The sequence below is a fragment of the Elgaria multicarinata genome, chromosome 4 (assembly GCF_023053635.1).
Source record: "Elgaria multicarinata webbii isolate HBS135686 ecotype San Diego chromosome 4, rElgMul1.1.pri, whole genome shotgun sequence".
NCBI classification, from domain to species: Eukaryota; Metazoa; Chordata; class Lepidosauria; order Squamata; family Anguidae; genus Elgaria; species Elgaria multicarinata.
This window is the reverse complement of record NC_086174.1, coordinates 137,155,178-137,172,923: the sequence shown is the minus strand read 5'-3', so window position 1 is coordinate 137,172,923 and position 17,746 is coordinate 137,155,178. Positions and strand designations below refer to the sequence as shown.

General features: G+C 43.9%; 1 protein-coding gene across 1 annotated transcript in view; it reads right to left on the bottom strand.

Moving 5' to 3' along the window:
- Positions 1-17,513, bottom strand: part of UBXN2A (UBX domain protein 2A) — a 32,786-nt gene extending 15,273 nt beyond the window's left edge. The window contains exons 1-3 of the mRNA XM_063125228.1: positions 17,454-17,513; positions 5,319-5,369; positions 1,446-1,584 (exon numbers count right to left, since the gene is read on the bottom strand). Coding sequence (XP_062981298.1) covers positions 1,446-1,584; positions 5,319-5,359 — 180 coding nt within the window. The 5' untranslated portion in view covers positions 5,360-5,369; positions 17,454-17,513. The remainder of the gene's footprint in view (positions 1-1,445; positions 1,585-5,318; positions 5,370-17,453) is intronic.
- Positions 17,514-17,746: the final 233 nt, after the last annotated feature.

Genomic DNA, 17,746 nt, shown 5'->3' with positions numbered 1-17,746 from the left:
CATTGTGAAATTAAACATATTAGAAACGTCCGCTTTGTCTTTTCTTTCTTTTCCACTTAACCAGACTGAGCCACAGCAACGCGTGGCTGGGTACAGCTAGTAAATAAATAAATTTGGGCACTCCATGGACATACTTTATATACACCAGAAGAATGAGCAGCTGCAAGGTTTACACTGCAGCTTTTTACACCATTTATTACACCGCTGTCCTGCCTACCCCACCCTTCACACGGTTTTAACCCACGTCTTGATGATCACTGTTTATCCTGGGGCAAGCCACATGCATTTTGCCATATGTACTTCCTCACAACGCAAGTGCTTTGGAGGTGTTAAATACGCAAGATGCTAAATGGACACCAGCTTTCTTACACAAAAATAAGTACATGCAGGTGGCTTCCGTCTACTGGTCCTCTTTAGTTGGAATAGACAAAGTTGAAGTAAAATACCCACACATCATAAACACTAAGGCTGCAATAATATACATGTTTATCTGGGATTAAGCACTATTGGAATCAATTATAGTTACTTCAGAGTAGTCATGCATAGGATTGTGTTTAACATTACAGTCAAGAGGACAATGCCTTACAATGATTGTAACTAACACAATACTCTACAAGATTTGAATTATTTCACAAGACTTGGATCTCCAGCTTCCCGTCACTCAAATAGGTGGATAAGATACATATTATTTTGCCAAATTATTGTAGGACATTTACTGGACAGATCAGTAACCACAGTTGCTTCCCAACGCTAAAGAATAAATAAACTGTTTAAGAGCATTGACCTGACCAGGCAGTGAATCTTAAACAGTCAAAGAATAGCTTTAAGCAGGTGTATTCATGTCCTATATTTACTAGTATCTGGTCTGATTTCTGGAACTCTTGGAATCACAAATTCCAAAGCTTGTCTGCTTTGCCTCCCCTTCACTTCTTCTCTTCCCTTTCCCTCTCTTTATTAGTTGGGTTCAAGGTTAGTGGTTAGTGGCTTCTTTGGAGCGTATGCTTTAAACTTACTGCTTAAATATATAATAAAAGATTAAACAAAAGTTTAAGTGACTATGGGCACAATCCTATGGGATTCGCCCTGGCTACTCGTAAGCCTCTGAAATCGGAGACTTAAGAATAACCTTGCACCTCCTGCTCTGCATTTTAGCTAGACGGATGATTTTGCCCATCTAGCAGAGGCTTCAGGGAGGGAAGGAGGCTCCTAAACCCATGTCCCTAGTCTCCTCCCCAGGGAACACCCCCCTTTCCTCTCCTATGAGGTCACATTTATGAACTCGTAACAGCAGCCAGCGCTGGCTGCAAGGGTTTGGGGAAGGAGCGGGGAGTGCCGTTCCCTGGCTCTGAGTCCTATCTCTGAGCTCAGATCCAGGAAACCAAAATATCCTATGTCTAGGGGACATAGGATTGCTCTCTAGATTGTACAAAATTTAATCCACTTACTTGATTTTTTACTTTACCCTGCTGAGTGCATACAGCTCCAACTTTCTGAGCTTCTTCAAAGAGGGTATCAACGAAAAAATCACAACTTTTCTGGTCTGTACCATTCTGAATTTGGCCATCAGTTTTTGGTTTGCAAACCCTGCAAAAGAAGAAGATAAAAAACTAAACCTGCACATGAAACTCATTGTTTGAGCTAAACCACAGGCAACAAAAACACCTACAGCTGCCCACTGTTTTTAAATGAATCACATCCATACAAAGTATTGTATGTGTTACTTCCTTGGAAAAATGTGTGCTTTGCTGCCAGTTTCCTGCCCTTTGGTCATGCTTGTGCCACTGTTTACTCTATGCTTGGAGCTCAACTTGATGACCTGGTTTGCATGAATAAAAAAACCTTGATGGCTTATTTCAATCAAAGTGCATGGGATATTGGAGGGTTCTTTCCTTCTCTAATAAGCCCTGTTGCCCAGGTTTGGCTAAAACAACTGCACCTGGGTGCTGATTATAGAAATAGCACCTGTCACGCACCATGATTTAAATAAACCACCTTATTTTGATTGTGTGAACAGACCCATTAATCTGAAAGGCGTCTATGGGTGTCTTCGGACGATGGCCATGGGAAAAGAAGCCATTATGGTTTCTCCCCTTACTCCTGCTCATGCAACTGTCATTTGCATAATCCCCCATGATGCAGCACGGGATGGTGTGTCATCCAAACCTGGCGGGCGTGGCTTCGTACCCACCCCTGCATGTCACAGCCTTTCTACCAGTGCGATGACGGACAGCCTTGCTTGGCCAATGTGATGCAAAGGCGGGCCCAGGATGCAGCAGCATGGTTTGGCTGTCGCTACCTTGGGAAGAAGAAAGTGGCCAGAGGCAACAAATCAGGGTGAGCGGGTGAGGCCATGTCACACGCCAATTTCAGAGGGGGATTCACTACATGTGAGCCACACTTGCATTCTTCATGAGTCTTTCTGTGGTGAAAGGACTGAGGGGCAAAAAAGTGGGAAAGAAACAAGACTACTAGCGCCCATGGCAACATGTGCTTTACACTAGCGCCCATGGTGACATGCGCTTTACATTATCTTTGTACTGATTTTATCTATAAAGTATGTACCCTACTCTTCAGTAGAACTGCTCTCAGGGCAGGCAATATTGGCAAGTATAGATTGCATCCACTGCCAACTTTCTGGTAACCACTAATTTAGGAACAGACCTAATCAAATACTTGTGCATTATTAAAGACTACAGACATATTTACAAAAAACCCTAGAGCACCTTAAATATTCTTCTTTGGCAAAAGAGTCTTTGCCTCCCTGAGCGGGTCATTGCCCCAGAACAGCTGCCTGTGCACTCTGCAGGTATTGTGCCCAGGGATCTACATGGGTGCTTTATTTTACAGGCTCTCCTTCCTCCCCTGTCTATGTTGTGCTCATAAAACAGTGGTTGTGAGGAGAGCATAAGGGGACTCGAATCCCATATGCTTGTAGGGACACCTGGAGACTGGCAGTTCCACGGTCATGTCCCTGTAGTTGTGAGTTCATTGGCTCCTTCTACGTATCAGTGTCATGGGATGTGGGTGTTACACATTTTAGTAATAATAATTACTACCGTATTTCTTTGATTCTAAGATGCACTTTTCCCCCCATATAAACATCTCTAAAAATGGGGTGCGTCTTAGAATCGCAGGTGCGTTTATTATTTCTTAGAATCAAAGCTTTTTTTCTGTTGGTGGTACTGAAATTAGTGTGCATCTTACAATCGATGGCGTCTTAGAATCGAAGAAACATGGTATTTTATTTACTGACAATGTCCCTGACTGCTTGCCACTGGAAGTGTTTCCAAGGATATTGTGGGTGACTGCCAACTTTATGCTGTCTTTGTATGTTCTGGCTGTGTGTTTTTCACCTCCCAACATGAGCATGCATTTGATAAGGTGGCCATTCCACCAGTGTAGCAGTGGCATATTTCTAGTCCCAGAATAATGGAAGTATATGATTGCTTTCCTAATCATTCAAGTTCTCAGACCATCTAGTACACCTATAGGAGCAGTTGATTCATTCAAAAGAAGGGGTCAATATAACACTTAAGCAACTACCTTAAGGCACAAACCTTTGCCTGTTTAGACAGAAAGAAGTCTTACAACTCGTGTGAGGCATAGGACGTTTTTCTGTCTAAACAGGCATAGGATTGCACCTTTAGTTTACTTCAAAAAGAACCAAAATTACACTCATCTCACATATAGTGCTTTTAATAAGTAAAACACCCCCCCCCCCAAAAAAAAGGATAAGGGAAAAAAGAGCAAACAATCTTTTAAACATACTTGCAAGCATATGTGTAGACATAAAACACTAGGAAAACATTTCCTGCTCCCAGAATATATATATAGCTGCAATTACAGGAAAACACATGTTCACCTGGCTCCATACACAGAACTCTTAAAAGAGAACCTATATTGTTTCTGAAAAATAAAAGATCTTCAGCTAAGAGCAGTTTGGTTCTTTAATAGCAAGCATAGCTCAGTACTTTATAATAAGGGTGAAAGCTTAATAATATGGGACAATAGAAGCCATAAGATTGGCTTTAGCCTGCAGCAGCTGTGTCCTTCAAGAATGGAGGGAACTGGAAATATACTAGCCTGAAAAAAGCATGTGAGGCTTTGCTGAACAAAGGATTTTTTTTTAAAAAAAATGGATGTGTCCAAGAAGTAATGATTAAGGCCTTTGCTTCAACAAGGACGGGCTGTGACTAACCCGACTGTCAGCACAGTCACAAATTTGATGGTAGTGAAGTCGGATAGATGAGTTATTCCAATGTCAATGTTTCCCTCAGCCAAATATCTCTATGTCAGCAAGTAAACCAGATGGAAATAACCTCTGGGCCTTATCGTATCACCCCCTGTATTTGTCCAATACACTCCAATATCTTATCTCTTGTCCAGACACCCAACTGTGGCCCACTCATGGACCCAAACAACTTCCCTTTTCCTCTTACAATTAATCACAAACCTCTTGCCAAGCAGACCCAACATTAATCTCCCTACTCTCCCATGATATGTGCCTGCTGTGGAAACTCACAAGCTCTCATCACTCATTGCAGCTCATACCATAAGATGTATAGAGGATAGTTGCAGGCTCCACCCCACCTATGCAGTGAAAAAGCAGGAGGAGGGAAAGAAAGAAGTCCGACTATGTTGAAGTCTGCATGGTCAGAATCTTAAGATGGAAAGTGGAAGGAGGTTGCAGACATTCAAATTAGACTCCACTAGGCGCTATTATAGTTTCAGGTTACACCTAGGACAGTTCAAGGCCCGCTGTTCTTCATCCCAATAATCCTAGGTGAAATAATCATTGCACCTGGAACAGCCCCATTTGAATGTCTGCAATCTCACCACACAAATTTCAGCCTTTTTCTCCTCCCTTTTCTACATAAAAACATAAGAGCCCTGCTGGATCAGGCCAAGGCTTCACCTAGTCCAGCATTCTTTTCACACCTTGGCCAACCAGCTGTTGATTGGAAAACCACAAGCAGGGCATGAGTGCAACAGCACCCTCCTGCCCATACTCCCCAGCAACTGGTGTACATAGGCATACTGCCTCTGATACATATAGCCCTCAGGACTAGTAGCTTTTCCCTGCAAAGCTATTGAAATTGGTGGCCATTACTCTTCCCTTCACCCACCTGATTCTTGTAATATCTTGCCCACTGAAGAGATCTCGAGATCTCAAAAGCTTTCATATTTTCGGTGACATTTTAAGTTGGCCTAGAATTGCCTTAATATGGATTTCAGAATTTAATATGGATTTTAAACATATGAATCCATTGTATACAAGTCAAAAGAAGCAAAAAGGCAACATAACTAAACACACCTACCATTCTTGTTTCAAAGTTTCAATGTTGTTGACTTCTTGCATCCTGCTTCACCTAATATTGAGAAAAATATTCTATTATTCTAAAACCAACTATCATGCATTTACCAAATAGCACTTCTGAATTCTCAAAGTAATTTGCTTGCAGTACACACTGCTTTGACTGGAAGGTTTCTGACCCCCATGTAATTTGACAAATGGTTAATTTCTGCCCAAGTGACCCATGAACTGTGTGATCCTAACCTTTGCCACACACTGTTCATTTAGAATAGGAGTGTACTTAAGGCTCCAGGCACTGGTACAACTCTGATAGTTACTGGGCCACATTTATAGACCACAATGTGCATAAACATTAGTCCCTCTGGAAAGTATTCCCAAACATAGCTGGGTATTTGAAAACAAACGAGGTACATAGAGTTAGAGTTGTGAAAGTCTGGGGGGAAACCTGAAACATCTGGGGGAAGAAACTTTCTTTTGTCCTTGGAAAAAACAGGGGGGAAATGCTGCCCCCACATTTTTCTGTACCCCCCCCCCATCCGTGGGCATTCATATGTCTACATAGTGTCTTCATTCAACATGTATAAATTAGGTAGCACAGGAAGGTGCTAGACAATTCTCTCCCATATTAACAGTGAACAACAGTAGCTTCCACACCTGGCAAGTCTGCATTATCCTTCAAAGGGAGCCTGCACAGGCAACAACCCTCCGGTAAGCTCCCAACAGGCATTCAGCAAGGAAATGATAAGCACAAGCACCAAACACTTCATCCATTAACACAGCTAGCTAGAGGTGACCCGAAAGACAGTTCCCAAGCCCATATGGTCAACTGGGAGAGTACGTATTGCTCCATCCCATATGGTTGTCTCCCCAACGGAAGAGCCCTCAATCAAACTACTGAGCGTATATGAGTATGAGTGGGAAGACGGTTGTATTGGCCAGTGGTAGTTGTGGTGAGTCAAAAGTACACAAAGACATTGCACTCCTTTACATGCACCCCTTAACACAGGGGTGCAGAAACTGAGGCCAAGGGGCCAATTCCAGCTCTCCTGGGGTAGTATCCAATGTTAGTCCTACGCAGACATACTGAAATGAATGAGACTTAAGTTAGTCAAGACTTACATGTCCGATTCATTTAAATAGGTCTATTCTACTTAGGACTAACATTGGATGCTGGTGGCCAAATCCCTTCCTCCAGGGTCATTCAGATGGCCCCATTCCCCTTCTCCCTGACCACCAACCATTTGGTAGGTTCAAGCTTTTGTGCAGTTTTTCTCCCATTCTAAAAGGTTGAAATGCCTCCTCCTAAGGTTTAGTTACTGGCAGTAAGAGCTTTAGTGTGCAATCTTATGCATGTTTAGATATGCTGGCTGGGGAATACTGGGAGTTGTAGGACTTTTGCCTGTCAAAACATGCTTAGGATTGTGCCATTAGGCTATAATGCAGTGGCATTTTCGACTCCACCCCTTTTGCATTCAGCCGCACCCACCACTGGAATGTAGCCCCTGAGAGCTTCTCCGAAATGGAATTTGGCTCTCAGCCTGGAAGTCTTTCTGCACCCGTGACCGTTTCAGTTGCAAACCACTGAGCACCACTATTAACATGCATCCTCTCTGCTGCAGGTAGGCATCCATCCACTGCTCATACAGACCCTCCACTTTATGCCACAGAAGAAGCAAAAAGGTGTCTACAGTAGCAGTCGTCGGCTGGTGTGAGTCCATCAGATGGTGCTGTGTGAGTGAAGCTGCCACAAATTAACATGCGACTTACAGTGTTCAATAAAAGACATCAAATACGGAAGTATCTTAGGAATAGAGAAGCAGTTGGATTTATTTATATTCTACTTTTAACTCTCACCCCCACAATAACCCAAGTTCTCTGGGGGTGTACGTTAAAAACATAAAATTAGATCGACAAAACAAGCGAAAGTAAAGCCAGCAGCTAAGAGTTAAATAACTGCAGCTCATAAAACCAGCCGGAAAATAAAAGTGCTATAATCTATAAACAGTTCTTAAAATGTCTGGGGAAGTAAAAAAAAAATTAAATAGATCTCCCCTCACGAAAAGCAGTGGCTTTGGGTGAGGAGCAATTTTGAATGGCAAAGGCCTTCCTCCCCTCACTATTCAGCCCTCAAAGAAAATGCCAGAAGTTCCAACTACAGATCTTGTGCGTAATGCAGGGGTGCAGGACACGGGAGGGTTCCAATCCAACCCACCTGGGTTTCCCCAGACAGCCCCGCCTCCTTCCCACTCCTTCAACATTTGGTGGTTTTCCAGCTTTTGTGCATCCCCACCCCATTTTGAAAAGGTTGGAATGCTTCTTCTGAGACTTAGAGCTCTATCACACCCGCGTTATACTGTGCAATCACTGTGAATTGCATGCAAAGGACTCTGATGTTTTCTACCTTATAATCTGCTGTTATGATGAAGTACTCCCATGCGTCCTGCTTTGATTGTGTTTTATCCCCCAAAATAGCAAAAGCCGCTTACTTCTGAGTAAAGATGCTAACAGCTCAATCCTATCCCAGCCAGTGACAGAACTAGTAAGCTCTTTCAAAATTGCATTTGCTAGTGTGTAGGTGCTTACTCTTGAGTAACAACACGCACAGAAAAAGCGGTGGGACCCCGAGGGAGCGTCTCTCCCTTGTCACCCCCACCCTCCCTGTAAAGAGATTGTCTCGCCAGTGCGAAGTTTCCTTCCTCTCCCTCCCCATCCTCCGCCCGGGGCATGCACCAGAGCAGGGCAGAGGTGAATGTATAATGTTGGTGCGCTATGGGATAATTCGAGGGAAATGGGTAGGTGTGATGAAGCTCTATGTTACTGGAAGTAAGAGCTTTAAGCTAAAACTTGCTGGCATTTCTGCCCCAGTTCCGTTGGCCTTCGGCCTCACTCCTTTTGCCTTCAGACACCATCCATCACTAGGATGTGGCCCTTGAGCGCTTCGCCAAAATGGAATTCAGCCCTTGGACTGACAGAGATTCAACACCACCGGTGTAATGTATAATTTGGCCCACTGGGAGTTTTGTGGGTCTGCTCCTCCAGACAGGCATAGCCACAACAGTCAAACAGTATCTTGCGCTACCCCACCTAAAGTCCGATTTCCCAACTGGCTTTGTTCTATTTCCCCTCCTACTGCTGCACTTCCACAGTCAAACCAATGCCAGGGGTCAGGTCCCAGCTACCATGCTAGGACCGTAACCTTTATGTCATTCACAGGAACATGAGCTGCAGTACTTGGCTGCTGAAAAGCTGCAATGCAACACAGCTACAGCTGCAGGGATACCCCTCTGCAACACCTAACAGTGAACAGCAATCTGCCGTTTAATCAGGTCAAGAAAGCAATGTGGTGTCTCTCAACCTTGTCTCCCTTCTCCAAAATACGCATGAAACGGGTCAAAACCAGCCTACATTTCAATTCTATTGGTGCTCACGAAGCAGGTAAGAAAATCCTGAATTCTCCAATACTATGCTGAGCTGGTTACCTGATAAGAGTCCATGTTTCCCCTGTGCTTTCCAGCACATTATGCCAAAAGGCATGGTAAGGCAGGACAACGTAAGCAGCAGCAGCACTTGAAATTTTACAAATTAATAGCAGCAAGGCAAAGTCCAAGCTAACCTAGGATAGTATTTTTGAATGGAATTCCTTGGAAAGCTGCTTTTGAACACCTCACAGAAGTGAACTCAAATCACCAGTGTCCTGGTAATTGCTTATGCTCACAGGGTGAAATCCAGTAGTCTCCATGTAACTGAAGCTGTTAGCAGAACAGGTTTCCGCTCTCCCTTTGCCAGGCCCTCTGCACACCCCAAAATCTGTCCTCAGGAGGTGGGGACTCCCTGGAACAGAGACAGGGATGGTGTGGGGCATGCAGGGTGGAGGAGAGGAAATGGGTGCCTTGTTGCACAAGTAGCAGGATAGAATCCACCATCGTATCAGGAGGAAACAGTCTTCCAACCTATCTTCCGGCCCAGCCGGAAGGGTCAAGGTTGCCCCTCTCCCCCCAACTTAAATAAATAAAAATGCTTTACAGCAAGGGTGGGCAACCTGTTCCCCTCCAGATGTTTTGGGCTACAACACCCATGAGCCAATGGGATGACGGGAATTTAATCCAAAACATCTGGAGGGCACCAGGTAGCTTACCCTTGCTTTAGAGCATTCAAATGATTTCATGCAATTAGCTCTATCAGTACCTCTTACAACATGGGTACAGAACCTGCAGAACACTCCATTCCAGCCCACACCTCCTCTTGCAGTCCTTCCAGGGGGCTGGGCTTAGGCTCCAAACCCCGCCCTCTCGAAGAATCGCCTCGGAGGGCATCCCCTCTGCTATCTCCAATCTGAGATACACTGAGGATTCCCCTGCTGGCACACGCCAGCAGCAGAACCCTTTATTTCCAATCTGAGATGGCATTGGTGAGTAGCCTGGGTCTGACTCACTCGTACTGGGGAGGGCGGGGAAACCCCAATGCCCATCATTCTTGCTATCTCCAATTAGAGATAGCAGTGGGGATGTGGGGCAGCAGGAGTTGGGATATGTCTGTGTGATGGGGAAGGATCCCACAGTGCCACCCCAACACACCCGCTCCTATCTCCAGTCTCAGGTCAGAGATGGCAGTGGGACTTGCATGCATGGGGGGGGGGGAGGAGCAAGCGCATGTCCCTACGTGTGGGCACCCCCCCCACTCTCCTGCCCACCCTAGTATCCCTGATCTGAGACTGCAGTAAGCCGCAGGAATGGGGGAGGCCACAGTAAGACTCGCCAGCGCTAGGGAGAGAAGCTGCTCTTCCTTATGCGGGTGAGTCCCAACACCCAGGATGCCCCACACACCTACTGCCTATTGGGAGTGTGTGTGCAGGGTGGCTCGGGCTTTCTCCATTCTGGGAGAAAGGACAGTTCTGTGCCCTCCTTTTAGCATGAAGGGAAAAAAAGGGAAGGGACATCAAAAGGGCGGGGCCCGGCTCTCCGGTGTCATTTGGCTGACATGAATGATGCCAGAAACAGTTCTGCACCCTTGCCTTATGCCAACCTTATTGGTAGGTATGTATTATTATCATCCCCATTTTGCAACTAGTGAGCTGGGGCTGAGACCCAATGAATTGCCTAGAGGGTGCGCCTTAAAGGGATGAATGGATCGCTCTATTTTTGGCTTATGTCAGCTTTGTATGTGTTCAGTCATAAATGGATTCTGTCCAGTTTCCACAGTCTTTTATGATAGATTTTTTTAAAAAAATAAAAAGTATTTAAGTACATATTTTGATTGCATTTTCTCACAAAATATGCATTTGTAAGTTTATCTTCCCTCAAAGGAGCACTTCTTTCAGCCAAGGACACTGTAAAATTCAGAGGAGTGCAAAGTCCAAAAGAGAGCTGTGTTCTGAAAGGTGCACATGGGCAGTGTGGATCAGATCATTTGTATCCAAATGGACAAATAACAAATTCCTCCAGCACCTCCAATCCTAGTGACTTCACAGCAGAGGGAGAAACGAGGCTGAATGGGGATGTCTCAGCTTACACATCACACCCTGATCCACCGCACTATGTCGGCTCACGGAAGTAAGAAATCACAGTTTGAGTTGCCTTTAAAGCCAACAGCCCTTATATGCCGGAAGATTAGCAGGCCACCAAACTCTCTCGGCTCTTTGCTACAACGGACTAAAAAAAGCATGAGCTTTCATAGACAGATACATCCGTCTAAATGCGCAGTACGGTCGGATAATAAGGCCAACTTCTGCCAGTGTCTGACCTACATCAGTTTTCTATCCTTACTCTTTAGAAGGCTGAAAGCTCTTAACAATAAGCCCTGGAACCCAAGACTTTTATATATATATATATATATATATATATATATATATATATATTCTGGGTTTTCTTGCCTTCCCACCCCTCCTTCTGCTCCATTTCCTCTCCGCTGCAACTACAAATGTACTCACTCATCCAAATGTATACTTGTTTTGCTGCTAGGATGTTTTAGCAGCATTCCAGCAACATGCCATCAGAACTGTAACACAAGCTAGTCTCCTCTCTTATCGACACACCACTCTTTGGGGCCTGAAGAAGCTTTATGAAGGTTTTCTCAGCAGTAAGATGTATACTTTGAAGGCAAAAGACAGTGAAGTCCAGTATATTGGTAGCAAAATGTTTTTAACTGTTCCAAGTCAAATAAAACTCAACTATAAAAGCCTACTATAGGTTAGCTCTCTGCCGCAAGAAGCCCAAGTACTGAAAAAACAAACACAAAAAAAGGAGTCTTGTGGCATTTTAAAAATCAACAAATCTATTTATTCTCGTTCGGTTTTAAGGTGTGTTTTTTGCTGCTACAGACTAACACTGCTATCCCTCTCCTGACACACTTTACTAGAGAACTGTGTTAAACGAAACAATTTTAACAATAGAACTGAGAGTCAGTGTGATATAGTGGTTAGAGGGTTGGACTGGGAGTCAGGAGATCCAGATAACTTTGGGCCAGTCAGACTCTCGGCGCAACTACCTCACAGGGTTGTTGTTGCGAGGATAAAATGGAGAGGAGGAGGATTATGTACATTGCTTTGGGTTCTGTAAGGAGGAAAATGGTGGGATATAAACGTAATAAATAAATAAACCCTACATCAGTCTAGCTACCGACTGTGGAAGCTTGAGTACTAAGGAGACGACGTTTCTTTCTGCTATTGCTCCTACTGCCCTCAATTCGAAATTTCAGGACTTGCTTTCCAATCATTTTGATACCCTCTTACAACACCATCATATGCCCTGCATACTCACCTACTGGATTTTGGGTGCTTCCAGGCAGAGGGGTCCTAACTTACAGGCACAAGACATTGTGCAGTAATGTCATCTTTTCTTTTCCTTAATGGATTTTCTGCTTTAAGAAAAAAAGATGGGAGAAGTGGTGGAACAACCCTGGAAGGTTACAAATGGAAGTTGTCAATGTCTGGACTCCCTATAAAATCCTGTCAATGAGGCAGGGCTGGTCAATGGTGGTATAAACGCCTGATCTGGAGGCACCATTTGTTAGCTGTTTACTTGGAAGTTACATATTTTAAATATTGTGTGTGCCCCTGCACACGTCTGAAGAAAAATTAAGTAAAAGTTTTCTAATTAAAGACACAGTCCTAGGCATGTTTAAAAAGGAAAAAAAAACCTAGAACTCCCAATTGTAGGACTTTTTGCTGTCTAAACATACCTAGGATTGCACCCTTACGGCACTTTCAGTGCCACCCTATGTCTACTCAGAAGTCAGCCCATTGAGTTCAGTGAGACTTTTTCCAAGTGAGTACAGGATTGCTTAGTAACTTAAGAAAATTAAAAGACTATCAAGTTTCTTTCTTTACAGGGTAATACTCTATACATGTCTAATCAGAAGTAAGCCCCATTTGAATTTAATGGGATGTACTCCCAGGAAAGTGTGTTTAGAACTGCAGTCTACTTCTGGGTAGCTAAATAAGTTAATGAATTCAGCTTAGGACTTCTAACAAGTCTACATAATTTGAAAAGCACCATCAATATACAATACTGAAAATGCCACGGCCTAGCATTAATATAGCACTTTAGAGTATTCAAAGTGTTTCACATACCTTGCCTAGCTGTAATCCTTCCAACAACAATCCTGTAAGGTAGGTCAGTATTATTGCAGATGGTCAGGAGGGAGCCGAGGCTCAGAGTGGCTTGTCTAAAAGAAGTTCATGGTCGGATTTACACTACTGCTTTAAAGCGCTTTATAACAGTTATAAAGCACTTTAACTGCTTTAAAGCTCTATAAAATTGTCATAAAGCGCTTTAAAGCAGTAGTGTAGATCCGACCCATGGTGTACTCCAGAGCTGAACCAGGGTCTTCCTGATTCATTGCTCAGTTTCTTAGTCATGACAATACATCAGCTCCAATCAGCTTTACAATAGGCAGATTTAACAGACCCTTAAGCCACAACAAAGTCTCGACTAGCAAACTTATTGTGTCATATGCTTCTCTTGGCCAGAGCCAACTTTTACAGATAAATTATTATTTATTACATTTATATACGACCCAAGAGCTGAAGCTCTCTGGGCAGTTTACAGAAGTTAAAAATAGTGAACGTTAAAAACAAATTTAGAAAATTTAAAACCATAAAAAGCATAAATACAAACAAACACGGACAATATCCATTTAAAATACATGAAGATATATTATCTGCCAGATACATGAAGTTGGCAGATAAATGCACCCCATGTACAAGAGAAGGGATATATATATATATATATATATATACATACATACATATATATATATATATATATATATATATACACATACACACACACACACACACACACACACACACACACACACAGAGCGGGCCCCAAAAGTCAAGCAATACAAGACAGCAGTAATTTCGTTACAGTACCATGCAAAGCAGATATGTATGCAAAATCCAATCAAATGAGCGACAAATCCAGCTGTCTTTAGTGAGCTAGTCATTTTCTGCATTTGTTGCAACCAATTTCCAGAGAGTCAAATCTACTACTAAATTTCAGTTTGGTGACTTCATATTGGAGCCTCACTTTGAAACTTTTTTCTTCTTTTGAGTACCTTAGAGAAAGTACCCTGGGAGATTGGACATGCTCCCCCAGCTGCTTTCTGAGTATTCCCTTTTATTTATGTATGTATGTATGTATTTATTATTTATTGCATTTCTATACTGCCCAATAGCTGAAGCTCTCTGGCGGTTTACAAAACTTTTATATCCAGTTCAAGGCTATTTAACCTCTTGCATACAGGCTGACCAACAGGCCTACGCCAGCCTCCCCCAACCTAGTGCCCTCCAGATGTATGGGACTACAACTCCCATCACCCTCACCTCACAGAGCCAATGACCATGCTGGAGTTCTAGTCCAACACATCAGAGCAGTTCAAGATTGAGAAAGGCTGCCATAGGCCGATGCCAACATCACACGGATGTGTGGATAGATAGCGGACAATGGTCTACACATCACATTTGAAGATGTGCACCTGATGTCATTTGGTTTCACGGAAGTGTTGTGCGGCAAATAAAGTGTTAGTTTTGACTTTTTTTCCTTTTAAAAAGCACACAATGAATCATTTAGCAGGAATGCAAGCCACAGCACGACCATACTCCTAAGCAACTGCTGTATCGTCATATTTGCAGCTACCCTGACTGATGAATCATCAGGCAAAACAACAAACAGAGAAGGGGGGAACAAAGTGTTTGTCACAAGTCTCTTACAAGTTAGGGTATTTTCATACGATCAATCAAAGCATGCTACAATCTCATTTTCACATTTCCATGACACTCTTTGAAAATCCTTTTGCAATGCCAATGGCAGTGTTTCCCATTAACACATGACAAACACCCTAGCTGCAAGGGATGTTATCTAGATCCCCAGTACCACCAAATTTAAAGATGTGGTTATATGTTCATCCCAGCAAAGGACAGAAGGAGCATAGGAATGTAGGAAGCTGTCTTATATGGAGTCAGATCATTGCTCTATCTAGCTATAAATCTGATTTGTACACTGTCTTGAGCACCATTTTCTTGGTGGAAAGGCATTCCACAAACCAAGTAAGTAAATAATAAAATAGCATGGTGCTGACTGGCAGCAACTCCCCAACGTTTCAGAATGGGATCTTTCCCAGCCCTATGTACAGATGCCTGGAGGCTGAACTTGGGGGTGGGGGCTTTTGTGTGCAAAATGTGCTCAACCACTAAACTACAGCCCCTTCCACACTCTGGTGAAATTTAAAAAATGTAATAAAAGTAATGGTTTGACAAACGATTCCAAGAAAAACAGCATTCTTGCTAGGACTGACCAAGCTGCTCATCGGCACATGAAATGTTCTATCGTAATCCTTAAAACAACTCTATAAGATAGGTCAAATTGTCACTCACTGAGCTCAGGACAAAGCCAACATCTGAACGGGAGGCTTCTTGGTTCACAGCTGCAAAGCTATATGCAAACGTACCTGGGAGTAAGTCCCACGGAATTTAACAGGACCTACTCCTGATAAGACAGGGGTAGGATTTCAGTGCATACTCACACGTAAAAATTGTGCTCTGGTTGTGTACAACTGCTATGTTTGAAACAGCTATACTGGCTGCCAGTCCATTTCCAAGCACAATTCAAAGTGCTGGATGTAACTTATAAAGCTAGTGTGGATGACTTGTAGGACAAAACATTTGGAGGGTCACAACTCCCATCAGCCCAAGCCAGTATAGCCAATGGTGAGAGATCATGGGAGCTGTAGGCCAAAATATCCAGAGAGCCAGAAGTTGCCTAACCCTGATAAATGGCTTAGGATGAGGATTTTTGAAGGAGCATCTTCTCCTGCATGAACTTACCCAGTACATTAAGATCAGCCTCTATATCCATATCTCATGTCCCTCTGCCTTCTAATGGGGACAGAGTGACAAAAGTGCTGACAATAGACAGGGTCTTCTCAGCTGTAGCACCTCATTTGTGGAACTCCTTCCCCAGTGAGGCTTACAGGTGCTATCATTATTCTCTTTTTGTTGCCGAATGAAACACACACACAAAAATTTTATTAGGCCTTTTCGTTTCTCTGACCTTTTTTTGATGCTGGGCTTTTAAACTGTATGCCAGAACGGTCTGTCAGATTTTATTATCTTCTTATGTTTTTATTTTGTAAACTGCTCTGGCAGCTACAGCTGAATAGATGAATAAACATAATTTTCTAGTGGCGTACTTTCATGGTAAGAGTTGTACAACCCATACCCTCTTAAAAAGTCATACTTCTCACAAATTAGTGACAATTAATTAATGTGCTATATATCCCATTCTTTGAGCTCTTGCAAAGTGAGATTGACCTACAACTGAAGGACAACTTCAAGGAGGAACACTGGAGCTATACACAACTCATGAGAAACAAAAGTGTGTGTGTGTGTGTGTGTAAGGGGAAGAGAATTGGTAGAAAGGCACCATACAAGGTTCACTTGCCAAAACTAAAACAAACTGAAAGCAGGAAGGAAGTTGATGTTTTATCTATACATAAGGGAGCAGAAGAAGATGAAACAAATCCTTTGAAAGCTCAGAAGAGCCAAACTGTGTCCTAGGCCATAGCTAGACCTAAGGTTTATCCCTGGATCGTCCAGGGGTCAAACCTGTTCATCTAGGTGACACACAGGGGATCCAGTACTCAGGCAGGGATGAACCCTGGATGATCCCAGGATAAACCTTAGGTCTAGCTGTGGCCCTAGTCTCTTAGATGAAGATTCAGTTTGGTTCAGTTATGCGACAGAATATATTTGTGCTTCAATCCACTCTAATTCTCTCATTTATAGCGGGGCCAGAAGCTCCAGGGCTGCAATGCTATGCCCTTGGATTAAGCAAACGGGACCTACTTCTTTTGATTAAACATAAATAAAATGGGGTTGTTATGGCTGCAATCCTAAAACGCATTTACCGACCCACTGAACTCTGCGGGGCTTGCTTCTGAGTCCAGAAATGTTCGGATCGGGTTCTAAGTTTATATTTTATGCTTTTTATGGTTTTAAATTTTGCATATTTATTTTTCACGTTCACTGGTTTTAACTTTTGTAAACCGCTCAGGGAGCTTCGGCTATGGGGCGGTATATAAATGTAATAAACAATCATCATCATAATTTTAATCAATTTGCACATTCGGGCTCCGGGGAGGGAGACACACAGACAGACCATTCCTTTGCGGAATCTGCAGACACTCAACTTTAAGTAACTTCAGGCTGACACCAGAGCACGAAAAATGGTCGTGGCAGACAGCAGCAGAAACAACCCCATTGCACAAACTCCACGAATCCCCGTCGGCCTGCTGTAATCTGGGCGCACAAACTGGTTCTCCTTCCCCACCTCCGGAAGCAAGACCGCTCCCTGGTCAAGCAAGCCTCGAATATGGGACGCCCCCCTTGCTAACCTCCCCTCGCCCCGGCCCCCAAAAAGGAAGGAAGAAACTGATCGACTCCCATCGAAGTGCCAAGTCACGCTGCTCGCTCCCCGGGCGCCCGCTCGCTCCTGCATGCACCAAGTTACTTACCGCTGCGGGCTGCGCGTTGGCTGCAAGATCAGGGACCCTCCGGAGCTCTGCTCCAAAGTGCTAAGGAAACACACACCGCTTTCCTCCACCCGCCTGCAAAGGGCCGTCATTCGTCCCCACGACTCACCTGCCCCGGGTGCAAGGAAGAAGCTGGGTCCGGCGGCGGCGCCACGCTGCGATGTTTCAGTTCAATTGCGTTGGAGCGGCATCAGGCTCCTTTTCCGCCCACAAAGGGGAGGACCTTGATGGCGGTTGAACGTAAGGGCGGAGCGGGCCAGACGATGCCCGAGGCTTCTAGGCACGTGATCTACCCTCGCCCTTGTCAATCGCTCGCTGAGATTGCTCCTCCGGCGGGGTTTCGGCCACGATCCCAGAGAGAAAAAGAGGAGCGCGGCTTCTCCTGCAAGACATCGGCTGCAA